Source organism: Chiloscyllium plagiosum, unplaced genomic scaffold (assembly GCF_037043375.1).
Source record: "Chiloscyllium plagiosum isolate Xiang-an unplaced genomic scaffold, Cpla_swu_hap1 HiC_scaffold_4, whole genome shotgun sequence".
NCBI classification, from domain to species: Eukaryota; Metazoa; Chordata; class Chondrichthyes; order Orectolobiformes; family Hemiscylliidae; genus Chiloscyllium; species Chiloscyllium plagiosum.
Genome location: NW_028270142.1, coordinates 49,010,696 through 49,025,627, shown reverse-complemented (window position 1 = coordinate 49,025,627; position 14,932 = coordinate 49,010,696). Strand labels below are relative to the sequence as shown.

Sequence of the window (14,932 nt, the reverse complement as noted above, 5' to 3'; positions counted from 1 at the left end):
TTCAAAACATATAGCTTTCCTTTAAGACCAGTGTTTTAGAACAGTTTATTTCAGCCTATAATTTTAAAAACCAAGTATAAAACAACATGGTCCTGACAATGAACAGAAAGCTCTCATTGCATTTACTTGTGAAGGCATGTTTGAAAAGAAAAAGCTCAAAACTGAAGTGTGAAAAACATTTTTTTTATTTTTTTAAAAAATTCTTCTATGCTACTTTAAATGTATTACATTAGTATCAAAGCATTTCCACAATGGTAGGATCTTTTTAAAATTCTTTCAAATGACTGGAGTGTCATTGGCAAGGCTTGCATCTGTCCTAATTGTCCCTAAGGTTGTGTTACTCCACTTTTTTGAACCTCCATAGTCAATGTGGTTCAAGTTCACCCACTTGAGCTATTAGGAAGGGAGGTCCAAGTTCCATCCCAGCACAGACAGCGAGTATTGGTTTTTTCAAAAATTTATTCACAGAACATGACACCACTGACTGGACCAGCATCTAATTCCCATTAGTAAATGCTCAAGAAGGTGGTGATGAGCTACCTTCTTGAACTGCTGCAGTCCACATGTATCGGTACATCCACGGAGCTGTTAGGAAAAAGAGTTCCAGAACTTGATTCAATAATAGTTCCAAGTCAGAATGGTGCATGACTTGGAGGGGAAATTGCAGATTTTATTCACAAAAATTGATTATTCTGTGTGGTAAAAGTTGTGGACTTGCAAAGTTCTGTGACTGAAGCCCTGGTGAGGTTTTACCTGGTGAGTTGTTGCAATTTTGTAGATGGCACACACTGTTGCCATTGTGCACTGGTGGTAGAGACAGTGAATGTTAAAGGAATATCAAGTACCAATCAACTATTTTGTCCTAGGTGATATCAAGTTTCCTGAGTATTTTCAGAGCTGCACTCACCCAAGCAAGTGGAGAAGACTCCATCCCAGTACCCTCTTAATGTGTGCCTTTTAGACTGTGGACTAGCTTCAAGGAGCCAGGAGTTGTTTCACTCCCAACAGAATTTCCAGCTTTTTTTAGTAGCAGTATTTAAATGGTGGCCCAGATCAGTTTCTGGTCAAGGTTAATCACCTCAGGATATTGATAGTGGGGGAGTCGGCGGTGGTAATGCCATGGAATGACAAGGGCATAGGTTAAGTTCTGTCTTGTTGCGAATGCTCACAACCTGACTTGTGGTGTGAATGTTACATTCCATTTATCAGACCAAGTTTTATCATCCAAGGAATTGCAAATGGTGCTGAACAACACTGATAATTGTGTAAGCTTGTGATTAAATGATGGAGAGAAGCTCATTAATGAAGCAACTGAAGATGGCAGCGTATAGGAAACTACCCTGTGGAGCACCACAGACATGGCCTATGGCCAATTGACTGACTCACAACCAATTTCCTTTCTTTTATATATGACTAACCAGCAGAAAGCTCCCCCACCCCAATTTCCACTGGCTCCAGTTTTGCAAGGGACCCTTGAGTTCAATCAAATGCTGCACTGACGTCAAACACAGTCACTCTCACCTGTGCAGTCTTGTTCTGGATGACTTGCTGGTGATGGACAATTAAACACTAGAAGTGGTAAGGTTAACTTACAACTGATGTTAGGTCCAGTTCTCTCAGCCAGTGGCTGAATACACCTAAATTTCTAGATTCCTACATCTTCTCTCCAACCAACTTTATAAAATGAAATTCTAAAAGTAATTCAATATAAGCTAGAACTTTATGAAAAGAATGGCCAAACAAATATATTTAACATTATTTGACAAGTGAACATAAAAGCTATTTGCAAAGTTTCATTTTTAAAAAAAACATGTTAAGCATCCCAATTGTACAATGTTTGAATTCCAGTATTACTTAGAAACATAGGTAGATGTGATGTTATTGAATACATCCTAGTTCAGGGGAATTGACATCAGCCTGAACCTGTGAGATCTGATCTAAATTTGACCTTCAGTGCAAATGACATTTGCTTTCACTGATCTTCTGTACCATAACAAGTTTATTTTACCAAAGAATGTCTGATAATGACTTGTAGAAACATTTGACCATTTGTAGAACTTATTTCATATCTCATGCAAACTTGCACATATTCTTTTCTTCAGCAGATACCCCAATTAAAACAGCCTTTATATTTTAAAGCATATTTCCAGAAATAACTAAAGAAAGTTATTGCCATTTACTTTAGCAAAATCCTTTTCAACTTTTGATTCTGGGTACTTCTCAAACGGTTTAAAAATGATCCAAAACTCTTTATATAAAAGCACCAAATAGCTTTGTTAGTTGAAAAATAAAATTTATTGTATTGTGTTACCTTTATAGGCCCAAGGCAGCCATTGGGAATTGACCATGATCACAGCTCCCAATCTAACAGCCTACAACCCTAATCACATTTGCAATTGACTGACCACTCAAAGTGCAAAAAGCTTGCAGTTAGTGGCAGAGTTAATATAGATGAAGGCAGGAGGAAACACTAGTGCAACAAACTTAACAGTCATGAATCAGTATTTGATAACTAATTTTAATTCTTCTCAAGTGACTAAACTTTCAGAAATGCTTGACAATTACAGTTCTTCATGCACAAAGTTAAACACATGAGAAAATACTTACCAGGGGAGCCCAGTATGTGTACAGATAGCCTATCTTCAATGATGGTACAAACTGCGAGCATGATACCACCAGGAAATAAAGATTCAAGAAAAACTTGAATTGCTGATATAATACCTGAAAAATGATACTATAATCAGACTGGTAATTTCAGTCCATAATTGTTTTTAAAAACAGAATATACTTCAGTGCATGCAGTATCATAGATTCATAAATGAAGTGTTTAAAAGATCACAAGGAGAATAAGACAGAAGGGGAAAATAAAACACTGCATTCGCTGAAAAACTAAAACAATACACAGAATGCGGGAAACAATCAGATCAATGTACATCTTGGGGACAGTGTTGGGAGAAAAGAAAGGGGGAGTTAGTGGGGCAGAACTTGATGTTATTCTGCACCTTTGAGCTGAAAAAAACGTTTTTGCACTGCAACATGTTGAAAGAATAGGATGGGCAATAAAGTACCTAGGAGTTTCAAATGACAGAGGGGACGCAGATATTTAGCAGCAATTTGGCTCTGAAAGAAATGACATTCCATGTTTTAAATTGGTCAAGATCTGTGTCACAAAGGTGGATTAGCACTGCATTAAAAATTTTCTCATAATTGAAAATGTACTCTTAACAATCAGTGTTAACTTTCTGCAATGACCTTAATGGGGGGGGGGGGGGGGGGGAACAAGTGTGAATCCTACAAGTTCTGAAATATAGAGTCAAGAATATGGTGTTGGAAAAGATCAGGTAGCATCCGAGGAGCAGGAAAATCGACATTTCGGGCATAATCCCTTCATAAGAAATGAGGTTTGAGGGCAAGGGGTGCGGAGAGATAACTGGGACGTGGGGTGGGGCTGGTGGAGAGGTAGCTGGGAATGTGATAGGTAGATGGAGGTTGGAGGGCAGGGGGCTGAAGTAGGGTAGAGCAGATAGGTGGGAAGAAAGATGGACAGGTCAAGAGGGTGGTACTGAGTTGGAGGCTTGGGACTGGGATAAGGTGGGGGGAGGAAATCCACATCGATCCCGTGTGGTTGCACGGTCCCAAGACGGAAGACGAGGCAGTCTTCCTCCAGGTGTCGGGTGGCAAGGGGTGCTGAGTTGGAGGCTTGGGACTGGGATAAGGTGGATGAGTGTTTGTATTTATTTGGCTATACACTGACAGAGGTGACAGTCACGTTTAATCCCAGCCATCCTTCACCATGTCAAATAAGTCAAAGTTCGTAGTTATGGCATTTATGGTTAACTGTGATCCCGAGGTTATCCTTTCCAATGTCATTACTGAAGTGTTACAGTAAAATCATTCATTCTAAAAACATGGAAAAGTGTTTACTCAAAATGATTTACAACCCAGGAGACTTTTTGATTACTGTCAGCATAAGAGCATCTAGCTACTCACATGCATCCAGTTTTTCCTGTTGCCCTACAATTTCTTTTTTTCTTCAGACAGTTGTCCAATTCTCTTTTTGAAGCCATAATTGTGCAGCCATTAAAGGTAATGCATTCCATATCTTAAAACAGAGACTAACTTTTATGGAAAGTACTCTCAGGAGCACATAGCCATTTTCTATGACACAGAACATAATTTCCAAAGGACCCCATCTGTACTGCAAGAGAAGGATGAAAGTTGAAACGGTGAAAAAAAAATTTGGAAACAGTGGCATTTCACCACCATATTTGTAGATAACACAGTGCAGGGAACATTGTGATTGTCACCCTGATGGGAAGAATCAGCTTTTATGTTTTCATTGTTTTTGAAACAGACACTGGAAAGAACTGATTAGAGGGAAAGCACTACACCCACTGTATAACCTCTATGTATTTTGATACAAAGATTGTTTCAAGACATGCAAACTCGCAGTTACCTACCCCAGGGACAAATGTAAAAATATTGTATTTCTGGTTCTTGATTGCATTTCTTGGATGTTTTTCCTCACACTTCTCTGGATGTCCCAGCCAAACTGTGCGGGCTTTAAGCTGTTTCTTTCGCCTACAGATGTTAGCAAGCCAGTCGCAGCAACTGAAAGATACAAAAATGTCTAAATATTCAACTATTCCTTGTGATCAGAAATAATTTCCAAAATCAAACACACTTCATTCATACACTAAGATATAGACAAACTAAATGGAATTAGCTTAACTGTAACTATCAAAATGCCTAACTATATATAAAGTATACAAAAAAAACACTTAATTAACTGTTCCAACATAGTAAAATCCCATAAACACACCCTTGGCAAAGGCAAATTTAGTAAAACAGATTGTCTCATGTGCAATTCTAGTAACAAAGAGAGAAGCCCAGCTTTTAGCTGAGAGCGCGCACGCGACAGAGAGAACGAGAGAGCAAAGTTTTCACATCCAGCTTCCAGAGCTCAGCAACTGCTGAAAGCTAAAATGAAAAATCTGTGGGAGCCAGGCTGCTTCTATTGTTCCAACTTTATTTTAAAAAAACGCACGGCCTGACAAACTGTTTACTCTCGGCTTTGGAGCAGACTGCTACAGTTTCATCTCAATGTTTCTTCATAAAAAGAGGACAGAATACATCTCTTAAAGACATTTCCTCCCTTAAAAAAAACAAATCAATAAACAAAGATGGCTTCATTTTTTAAAAAAACCTTTCACCTTAACGATTAATACACTAAAATACATATACTTTCCATTGACTGTAAGCATGCAAACATTCACTACAGCAGACCATTTCAATCTGTATTTTTCTCAGCACTGAGCGTCCTCATCTTTATTCAAAGTCTCTCCATCTAAACGTTCTGGAATTTTTATGCTTAAATTTTTCCATAAACTTTAAGAACTTTAAGGAATTATGATCAGTTTAGGAGTTACATAGAGTTGTCTCGCACATTACTGGCAATATAAAATAATAAAAAAACTTTTCAATTGTAGAATATTGCTATCGATTATTCAATATTTTGAAAAAAATTGACAATAGGTCTTTCTATCTTCTTGTTGTCTTTTTGAAAGAGTACAGCACCAAAACCTACATCCATAGCCACCTTGAATAGCTTTGCATAATTAGGTGTGACTCACACTGGGACAGGGGTTACCATTTTCAGGCTGTCAACTGCCAGCTGACATTCCTCCATCCACTGAAATTTTCAGCACCAGTTCAACAGTAGACCAAACACACTGCTAAAATTCGATACGAACTTCCAATAAAAACTACAGTCATAGAGTCATTGAAATGTACAGCACAGAAACAGACCCTTTAGTCCAACTCATCAATGCCAACTAGATATCCCAACTTAATCTAGTCCCACTTGCCAACACCCAGCCCAAATCCCACCAAACCCTTCCTATTCATACACCCATCCAAATGCCTCTTAAGTGTTGCAATTGTACCAGCCTCCACCACTTCCTCTAGCAGCTTATTCCATACACGTACCACTCTGGAAAAAGTTGCCCCTTAGGTCCCTTTTATATCTTTTCTCTCTCACCCTAAACCTATGCCCTCTAGTTCTGGACTCCCCCACCTCAGGGAAACAACCTTGTCTATTTATCCTATCCATGCCCCTCATGATTTTATAAACCTCTATGAGGTCACCCCTCAACCTCCAATGCTCCAGGGAAAACAGCCTCAGCCTTTCAACTGCTCCCTATCGCTCAAATCCTCCAATCCTAGCAACATCCTTGTAAATCTTTTCTGAACCCATTTAAGTTTCACAACATCCCTCCAATAGGAAGGAGACCAGAATTGTACGCAATATTCCAAAAGTGGTCTAACCAGTCCCAACAATCATAGTACTTCCCTCTTCATCAATGTTATGGATAATCTTTGTTTTCATATCCCACAGGACCATTGCAAACTCACTATTAGATTTATCATCAAGACCATCTCTCAAAGTCTATCAGACAGTTCTGATAGGTGCTACAAATGTTCCTTCCATGTGTGACTAAAAATCACCACATCATCGATATACACCAATTAACTGGGTAATCATGAAATTACTTCATTGATTTGTCTTTGAAAATGTGGCTGGTGCATTTATCGTATCAAATGTCATGACTTTAAAATGGCAGTCTATTCTGGGTGTTACGAAAGCCAAAATTTCCTTCACTCTTTCCAATAAAAGTCTCTGCAAATATCCTCTGAAGTTCCTTGTCTCAGCTTCTCAATATAGTCTTCCAAATGTGGAATAGGATATGAATCAGATTTTGTAACTGCACTGACTTTGTGATAGTCGACACAATCACTGGGGACCATCTCGTTTTGGCACCATTCCTATGGGTGAGCTTCATTCACTCCAACGCACTTCGATTATATTGAATGCATACTTTAAAGTAATCTCTTACTGAACCTGTGCCAACCTTAGAGGGTTAAATCTACAGGGAGGTTAGTTCTTTGGAACACCATTTCCTATATCTACATCATATGCAATTAGATTAGTAGTTCCCAGCTTAGTGTGGTGTGGGAAAATCACAGCAGGTCAGACAGCATCCGAGGAGCAGGAAAATCGATGTTTCGGGCAAAAGTCCTGACCTGCTGTGCTTTTCCAGCACCAGTTTAATCTAGACTCAGATTTCCAGCATCTGCAGTCCTCACTTTTGCCTAGTTCCCAGCTTGTACCCCCATATTATAATAACTCTTTCAGGTCATTTAAATCTTCCTCAGGAAGGTAACTCAATTCATTTGCAATTCAGAAGCATCTGAATTCTTTTAACTGGTAACACAGTCTGCTTTTGCTTTCCTTCCCTATCAAAATACCTTCTGAGCATATTCACATGACACACCCAGTGAGATTGCTTTCTTAGCAAGTTTTGAGAAGATTTGTAGCTCAGGTTGAGGCTCTGGATGCACGTTTGCTCACTGAGCTGGAAGGTTCATTTCCAGACGCTTCATCACTCAACTAGGCAACATCTTCAGTGGGCCTCCAGGCAAAGCACTGCTGATGATTCTGCTTTCTATTTATATGCTTGGATTTCTTTAGGTTGGTGACGTGATTTCCTGTGATGTCATTGCCTGTTCTTTTTCTCAGGGGGTGGTAGATGGGTCTAAATTGATGTGTTTGCTGATAGAGTTACACTTGGAATGCCATGCTTCTAGGAATTCTCGTGCATGTCTCTGTTTGGCTTGAACTAGGATGGATGTGTTGTCCCAGTCAAAGTTGTGCCCTTCTTTATCTGTATGTAAGGATAAATTGAGAGAGAAGGTCATGTCGTTTTGTGGCTAGTTAATGTTCATGTATCCTGGTGGCTAGTATTCTGCCTGTTCGTCCAATGTAGTGTTTGTTACAGTTCTTGCACGGTATTTTGTAAATGACATTGGTTTTACTTGCTGTCTGTATCGGGTCTTTCAAGTTCATTAGTTGATGTGTATTGGTGGGCTACCATGATGCCAAGGGGCCTGAGTAGTCTGGCAGTCATTTCTGAGATGTATTTGAAGTAGGGGAGAGTGGCTAGGGTTTCTGGATGTATTTTGCTTGCTTGTTTGGGTTTGTTGCTGAGTAATCAGCAGACTGTTTTCATTGGGTACCATTCTTTTTGAATAAATGGTATAGGTGATTTTCCTCAAATGATTGCCAGACTACTCAGACCCCTTCGCATCATGGTAGCCCAAAAAACCCACCAACACACTAAAACATCAGCTAATGAACTTGAAGACCCTATACAGACAACAAGCAAAACCAAATGTCATTTACAACCCTCTAAGGTTGGCACAGGTTCAGTAAGAGATTACTTTAAAGTATGCATTCAATATAATCGAAGTGCATTGGAGTGAATGAAGCTCACCCATAGGAATGGTGCAAGAACTGTAACAAACACTACATTGGACAAACAGGCAGAAAACCAGCCACCAGGATACATGAACATCAACTAGCCACAAAACGGCATGACCCTCTCTCACTAATATCCTTATGAGGAAGGACACCACTTTGGCTGGGACAACACATCCATCCTAGGACAAGCAGACAGAGACACGCACGAGAATTCCTAGAAGCATGGCATTCCAACTGGAACTCTATCAACAAACACAGAGTTCGACCCTATCTACCACCCCCTGAGAAAGAGAACAGGAAATGATATCACCAACGTAAAGAAACCCAAACATATAAATAGAAAGCAGGAGTAATCAGCAGAGCTTTGCCTGGAGGCCCACTGAAGAGGTTACCTAGTAGGGTGACAAAACATCTGGAAATGAACCTTCCAGCTCAGCAAGCAAACCTACGTCCAGATTGCTTTCTATCTGGCATTCCTCATATAATTCACCTCAATTTCCTTTTGATTTGATAAGGTGTGCTAAACCTTTCCTTTAAAAGGATCACCTACTAACATTTTGTCTCCATGAGCAAAATTTCAATTTTTTGATTTGCTTGCTTCCTATTTCATCACATACTGTGCTACTTTCAAATCTTGTCTAGCCAACACACCCACTCTATTCCATCCTTCCCTAAAATCTGACAGTCCAGATGTGGTCTCTGAACTCTTACACATTTCTCCTTAATTAATTTCAGTGGGCTCTGACCTCATGCCCAAAAACTAATTCAAATTGCCTGCATTTTGTTGATTCATTAGCTGCAACCCTAAAAGAACAAATGGAATTCCTTCAGCCCAATCCTCTGGATTGTCTTCATTATAAGCCCAAAAACATGGTATTTAAAGTTGATGCAGCTGTTATAATGCTCCCCGTGATTTGAATGGTCTTATACCTAAAGATTTCCATTTCCTCCTTGGATAACTCATGCAATTATATTTTTGTGGCTAGTCTGTCTCTAGTAAAAAAAAATTGAGTAACTCTTCTATAATCCTTTTAGCCATGATATTGTATAATGGAATGACTTCTGGAAATCTAGTAGACACATCCATTATGGTCAACAAATACTGCTCCCACTTTTTGTTTTAGATTTGGGTCCTTGGCAGTCAATTAAGACTTTTGTAAAAGGCTCCTCCAATGCAGGAACAGATATTAAGGGTGATAGCTTTAATCACTGCTAATTACCTGACACATTCTTAATATGGCATGTCTGACAAAATTTAACCATATCTTCCTGTAGTCCAGGTCAATAAAAACGTCTTTTTGTATTTTGACAACCTCTTACTGGTAATTCATGTTACCTGCAACACCTCCTTTCTATAACCGACTATAACAAACGTCTGTCTATTTCTCAGCCGCCTGAATATATGATGGTCACCACTTCCTCAGCAAGATGTCATTTTTAAGATAATAATATTCTGGTATTCACTCAGTCTTCTTTTGTGTATGTTTTCTGATACAACCTCTAGTTTTTCCTCTGTTGCAATTCAGCAAATTTCTCTAAACTAAAAATATCCACTTTGTACTACACCAGTTCTTGCCTTTCCTCAGCCATTTGAGAAAATATAGTTTCTGAAATTGAACTTATTTTTATTCTTTGATTTTTTTTCTCCTGTTTTCACCTTTGGCTTTGTGACCTTGTTATCAGAGTCAGAAAAAAAATCCCAGGAGATACTTCCTGTAACACTGTTGCCAGATTTTCCACTGGCTTTTCAACCATAATAGGCATCACTCCCACCTGTGATCCACCAAATAATTTCTGGAACAGAGAATTTATTTATTATTCCTACCACTTCACCATGTGGCCGACATTATTACAGTGAAAATACCTCGCCCTATAACTCAAAGCTTCCAATGTTCCTGTAAATAGTTTCTGAACCCTATCAGATTTAATATCCTTCTATAGAAGGACAACCAGAATTGTTCACAGTATTCTAAAAGTGGGCTCACCAATGTCATGTAAAGATGCAACATGTCCCAACACCTATACGCAATGTTCTGACCAATGAAGGCAAGTGTGCCAAACGCTTTCTTCACCACCCTGTGAGGAGAAAGTGAGGTCTGCAGATGCTGGAGATCAGAGCTGAAAATGTGTTGCTGGAAAAGCACAGCAGGTCAGGCAGCATCCAGAGAACAGGAGAATCGACGTTTCGGGCATAAGCCCGAAATTCCTGAAGAAGGGCTTATGCCCGAAACGTCGATTCTCCTGTTCCCTGGATGCTGCCTGACCTGCTGCGCTTTTCCAGCAACACATTTTCAGCTTACCACCCTGTGTACCTGTGACTTCACATTCAAGGAACTTTGCACCTGCACCTCTAGGTATTTAAGATGATCTGGCATATCCACACTCAACCATTACTATCAAGCCATGGGATCAACCCTTGTTCAATGCAAAGTGCAGGACAGCATGAAGCATATCTAAATATGAAGTATCAACCTGTTGAAGCTACTGAACAGGATGATGTGCATGCTAAACAGCATAAACAAGTGATAGACAGAGCTAAGCAATCCCACAACCAATGGATCAGATCTAAGTTCTACAGTCCTGCCATATCCAGTTTCGAATGTTGGTAGACAATTAAATAACTCACTGGATGAGGCTCCAAAAATATCCCAATCCTCAAATGATGGAAGAGCGCAAAACATTAGTGCAAAAGATAAAACTGATGCATTCACAGCAATCTTCGGACATAAGTGCAGAGTGCATGATGCTTCAAGGCCTCCTCCTGTGGTCCTCAGCATCACAGATACCAGTCTTCAGCCAATTCTACTTACTCCATGTGATATCAAGAAACAGTGAGACACTGGATACTATAAAGACACTGGGCCCTGACAATATTCCAGCAATAATAATGAAGACTTGTGCTCCAGAATTTGCCACTCCCACAGTAAACCTGTTCCAGTACAGTTACAACACTGGCATCTATCCAAAATGTGGAACATTGGCACAAAAGGCAGGACAAATCCAAGCCAGCCAAATACCGCCCCATCAGTCTATTCTTGACCATAAGTGATGGAAGGTGTCATCACCAGTGCTACCAAACAGCACCTGCTCAGCAATAACCCACTAAATGATGCCCAGTTTGGGTTCCACCAGGGTCACTCATCTCCTGACCTCTTTACAGCCTTGGTTCAAACATGCATAAAAGTGCTGAATATCAGAGGTGACAGTTCTTGACATTAAGGCATCATTTGACAGCGTGTGGCATTGAGGAACCAGAGCAAAACTGGAATCAATGAGTATCAGAGAGCAAACTCTCCACTGGTTGGAGTCATACTTGGCACACAGAAGCATGATTGTAGTTGTTGGAGGTCAGTCATCTCTGCAGGAGTTCAGAATCAACCATCTTCAGCTACTTCAATGATCTGCCTCCCATCATAAGGTCAGAAATGGGGATGTTTGCCAATGACTGCAAAAGGTTCAGCACCATTTGTGATGACTCACACATGGATGCAATCCATATTCAAATGCAAGATCTGACAACATCCAGGCTTGGGCTGACAAGAAGCAGGCACAAATACCAGTTAATGACCATCTCCAATGGCATCTTAATCACCATCTCTAATCACCGGCCCTTGACTTTCAATGGTGTTATCACCACTGAAACACTATCCGCTTCCTGAGAGAGTTACCATCAACCAGCAACTCAATTGCACTCTCCACATAGAACGTGTCCAAAAGAGGTTAGAGGCTAGGAATACTATGGTGAGTAATACCTCCCAACTCTCCAAAGCCCGTCCATCATCTACAAGTTGGGAGTGTGATGGAACACTCCCCACTTGCCTGAATGGATGTAGCTCGAATAACACTTATGAAGCTTGAGACCATCCAAGACAAAGCAACCTACTTGACTGGTACCATAATCACAAGCATCCACTCCCTCCACCACTGATGATCATTAGCAGCAGCGTGTACTATTTACAAGATGCAGTGTAGAAATTCAACAAACATGCTTAGACAGTACCGCCCAAAGCCATGACCAGTTTTATCTTGAAGGACAAGGGGAGTAAATACTTGGGAACATCATTACCTTCAAGTTCCCCGGCAAACAACTCTCTATGCTAATTTAGAAATATATTGTTATTCCTTCACTATTGCTGGGTTAAAATAGAGTCATAGAGTTGTACAGCACGTAAACAGACCCTTTGGTCCAACGCATCTGTGCCATACATATATCCTAAGTTAACCTAGTCCCATCTGTCAGTATTTGGCCCACATCCCTAAAAACCCTTCCTATTCACATACCTATCCAGATGCTTTTAAATGTTGCATTTGTACCTGCCTCTAATCACTCTCTCTGGCAATTCATTCCATATGCGCACTACCTTCTGCATGAAAAAAGTGCCCCTTAAGGTCCCTTTTAAATCTTTCCCCTCTCACCTTAAACCTATGCCCTCTAGTTTTGGAATCCCCTACCCTGGGAAAAAGACTTTGTCTATTCACCCTATCAATACTCATGATTTTAAAAACGTCAAAGGTTACCTCTTAGCCTCTGACGTTCCAAAGAAAATAGCCCCAGCTTATTTCAGCCTCTCCCTGTAGTTCAAACCTTCTAACCCTGGCAATATCCTTGAAAGGATTCAGAAAAAAATTTCAAGTTTCACAACATCCTTACAATCACAGAGAGACCAGAATTTAATGCAATATTCCAAAAGTCCAGGAATTCCCTTCCTAAGGCATTGTACGGCAAGCTACAGCACATGGGCTGCAGCAGTTCGAATAGACAGCTCAGCACCACCATCTCAAGTGCAACTAGGGATATGCAGTTAATGATAGCCATCCAGTGACACCCATGCCCCATGAGCAAATAAAACAAAGAGCCAAAGCCTAGTCAGAATAAGGTTTTAAGCAAGATCTTACAAATCGCAGAGAGTGGGAGGCAGAGAGGGTTCCTGAGGTTAAAGCCTAGGCAGCAAAAAGCACAGGTACAAATTGTGGCACAATTAAAATTATGAAGCAGAAGCAAGAATAAAAAGTGCACATGTATTTTGGAGGGCTGCCAGACATTACAGAAAGAGCTGATCACAGCCATGAAGCCTTTAAGTTCCACAAAAAGGACATTTCCTGTTTATTCTTCCCTTTCTCCTGGTAAAATAACAAATGGGCTTTCAACTGCATTTATTTATCCACGTGATAAACTGAATATTACACGAAAAATACAGTATTATGAAACATGGTTTAGAATTAGTTACAACAGTTCAAGGAATATTTGATCATTTATTTTACATCACTGCTTATTAAATTCCACTTTCCTTACAAATGTATGTTTTGTATCCATTTTAATGCTTATTCCCAGCTATTAACTTTACATACCGAAGTTTTATCACACCTATATTTTGCTATCCTTGTCCGATCTTGCATATCAACCTGTCAATATTTCTAGAATCTATTAAATGGATGCACTGTAATCATAACCTCCATGACAAGTCACTACAGATGTCAACCGAATTAATAAAAATTGTTGGTCTGTAACTCTATCTTTCATAAACTAAAATAGTGCATTTTTTTCTAAATATTCAAATATCTTTAAAAAGACATTTCTTCGCTTTGGACTCTTGGGGAAGTCAGAAAATACTGAAATTGGACAGGAGGTTGGAGTTGAGGTCAAAGATCAATCGTTATCTTATTGAATAGCACAACAAGCTTCATACAACATACTCCAACTTTATGTTCTACATATTCCATTTTCTTTTGTAAGGTAACAATCCTGTATTATCTTGAAAAAGCCAAAGAAATTAGCGGTCAAGGGGCACCAAAACAAAACTAAGGCCACTGCAAAACCCTGTACTTTTAAATTCTTCCTTTGTAAGCAGAGAATAAAGTCATAATTTCTCCACAACAGCCAGTGCCTTAGTATATTAAGTTTAATTGCTCAATGAAACATCATTGAGAACAGTTTTTTGTGGTACTGCAACCCATTACTGTAATGTTCTTTTGATATACCACAACCTTGGATATAGCACAATTTAGACAGGGAAATTGTATGCCACTTATGATACTGACAACTCTTGCTTTTATTTTTAAGTATCAGTAGAAAAAACGGGTGCATTAATGCACTAAGCATGCAAATTACACCTCAGAGTATCCTCATTTTAATTACAATAGGCAACATGATAGGGTCTATATCAAGTACTGTACATGAAAATGTCAGCAATATAATCTAAGATAATGTGTATTTATCACAAATCTTCTCTATACAATTGTAAATTTAATAAATTAGAAAGGCTGAACACAAATTGGTAGGGTGCCAGACCCCTAGCCAGAAGGTTGCAAGTCGAGTTTGACAACTTGTCTGTCACACAAATCAACCTCAACGTCTTTGGGCAAGTTTCATTTATTTTAAGCTGGACTGGTTTTTGAAGGTACATATAATAACATACGGTATAGTATTTCATGTCAGACTTAAAATTCTACCCAAAATACAGTGTTTGTGGTCAACTAACTATTATTTTAATAAAACCTTTCAAGAATCTGTGAAAGGATAATGAATTATATGTTTGCATTCCTCTTCATAACGTGATCCATTAAATTTGTGTTCAATTTTTCTGAACTGAATTTAAGCCATTTCCATTTGGA

General features: G+C 39.3%; 1 protein-coding gene across 3 annotated transcripts in view; it reads right to left on the bottom strand.

The window, feature by feature from the left end:
* atp9b (ATPase phospholipid transporting 9B) overlaps positions 1-14,932 on the bottom strand; it is a 350,258-nt gene that overhangs the window by 265,310 nt on the left and 70,016 nt on the right. For all 3 annotated transcript variants that reach the window (XM_043688616.2, XM_087986241.1, XM_087986240.1), the window contains exons 3-4: positions 4,461-4,611; positions 2,608-2,721 (exon numbers count right to left, since the gene is read on the bottom strand). In XM_043688616.2, the coding sequence (XP_043544551.1) occupies positions 2,608-2,721; positions 4,461-4,611 (265 nt within the window). The remainder of the gene's footprint in view (positions 1-2,607; positions 2,722-4,460; positions 4,612-14,932) is intronic.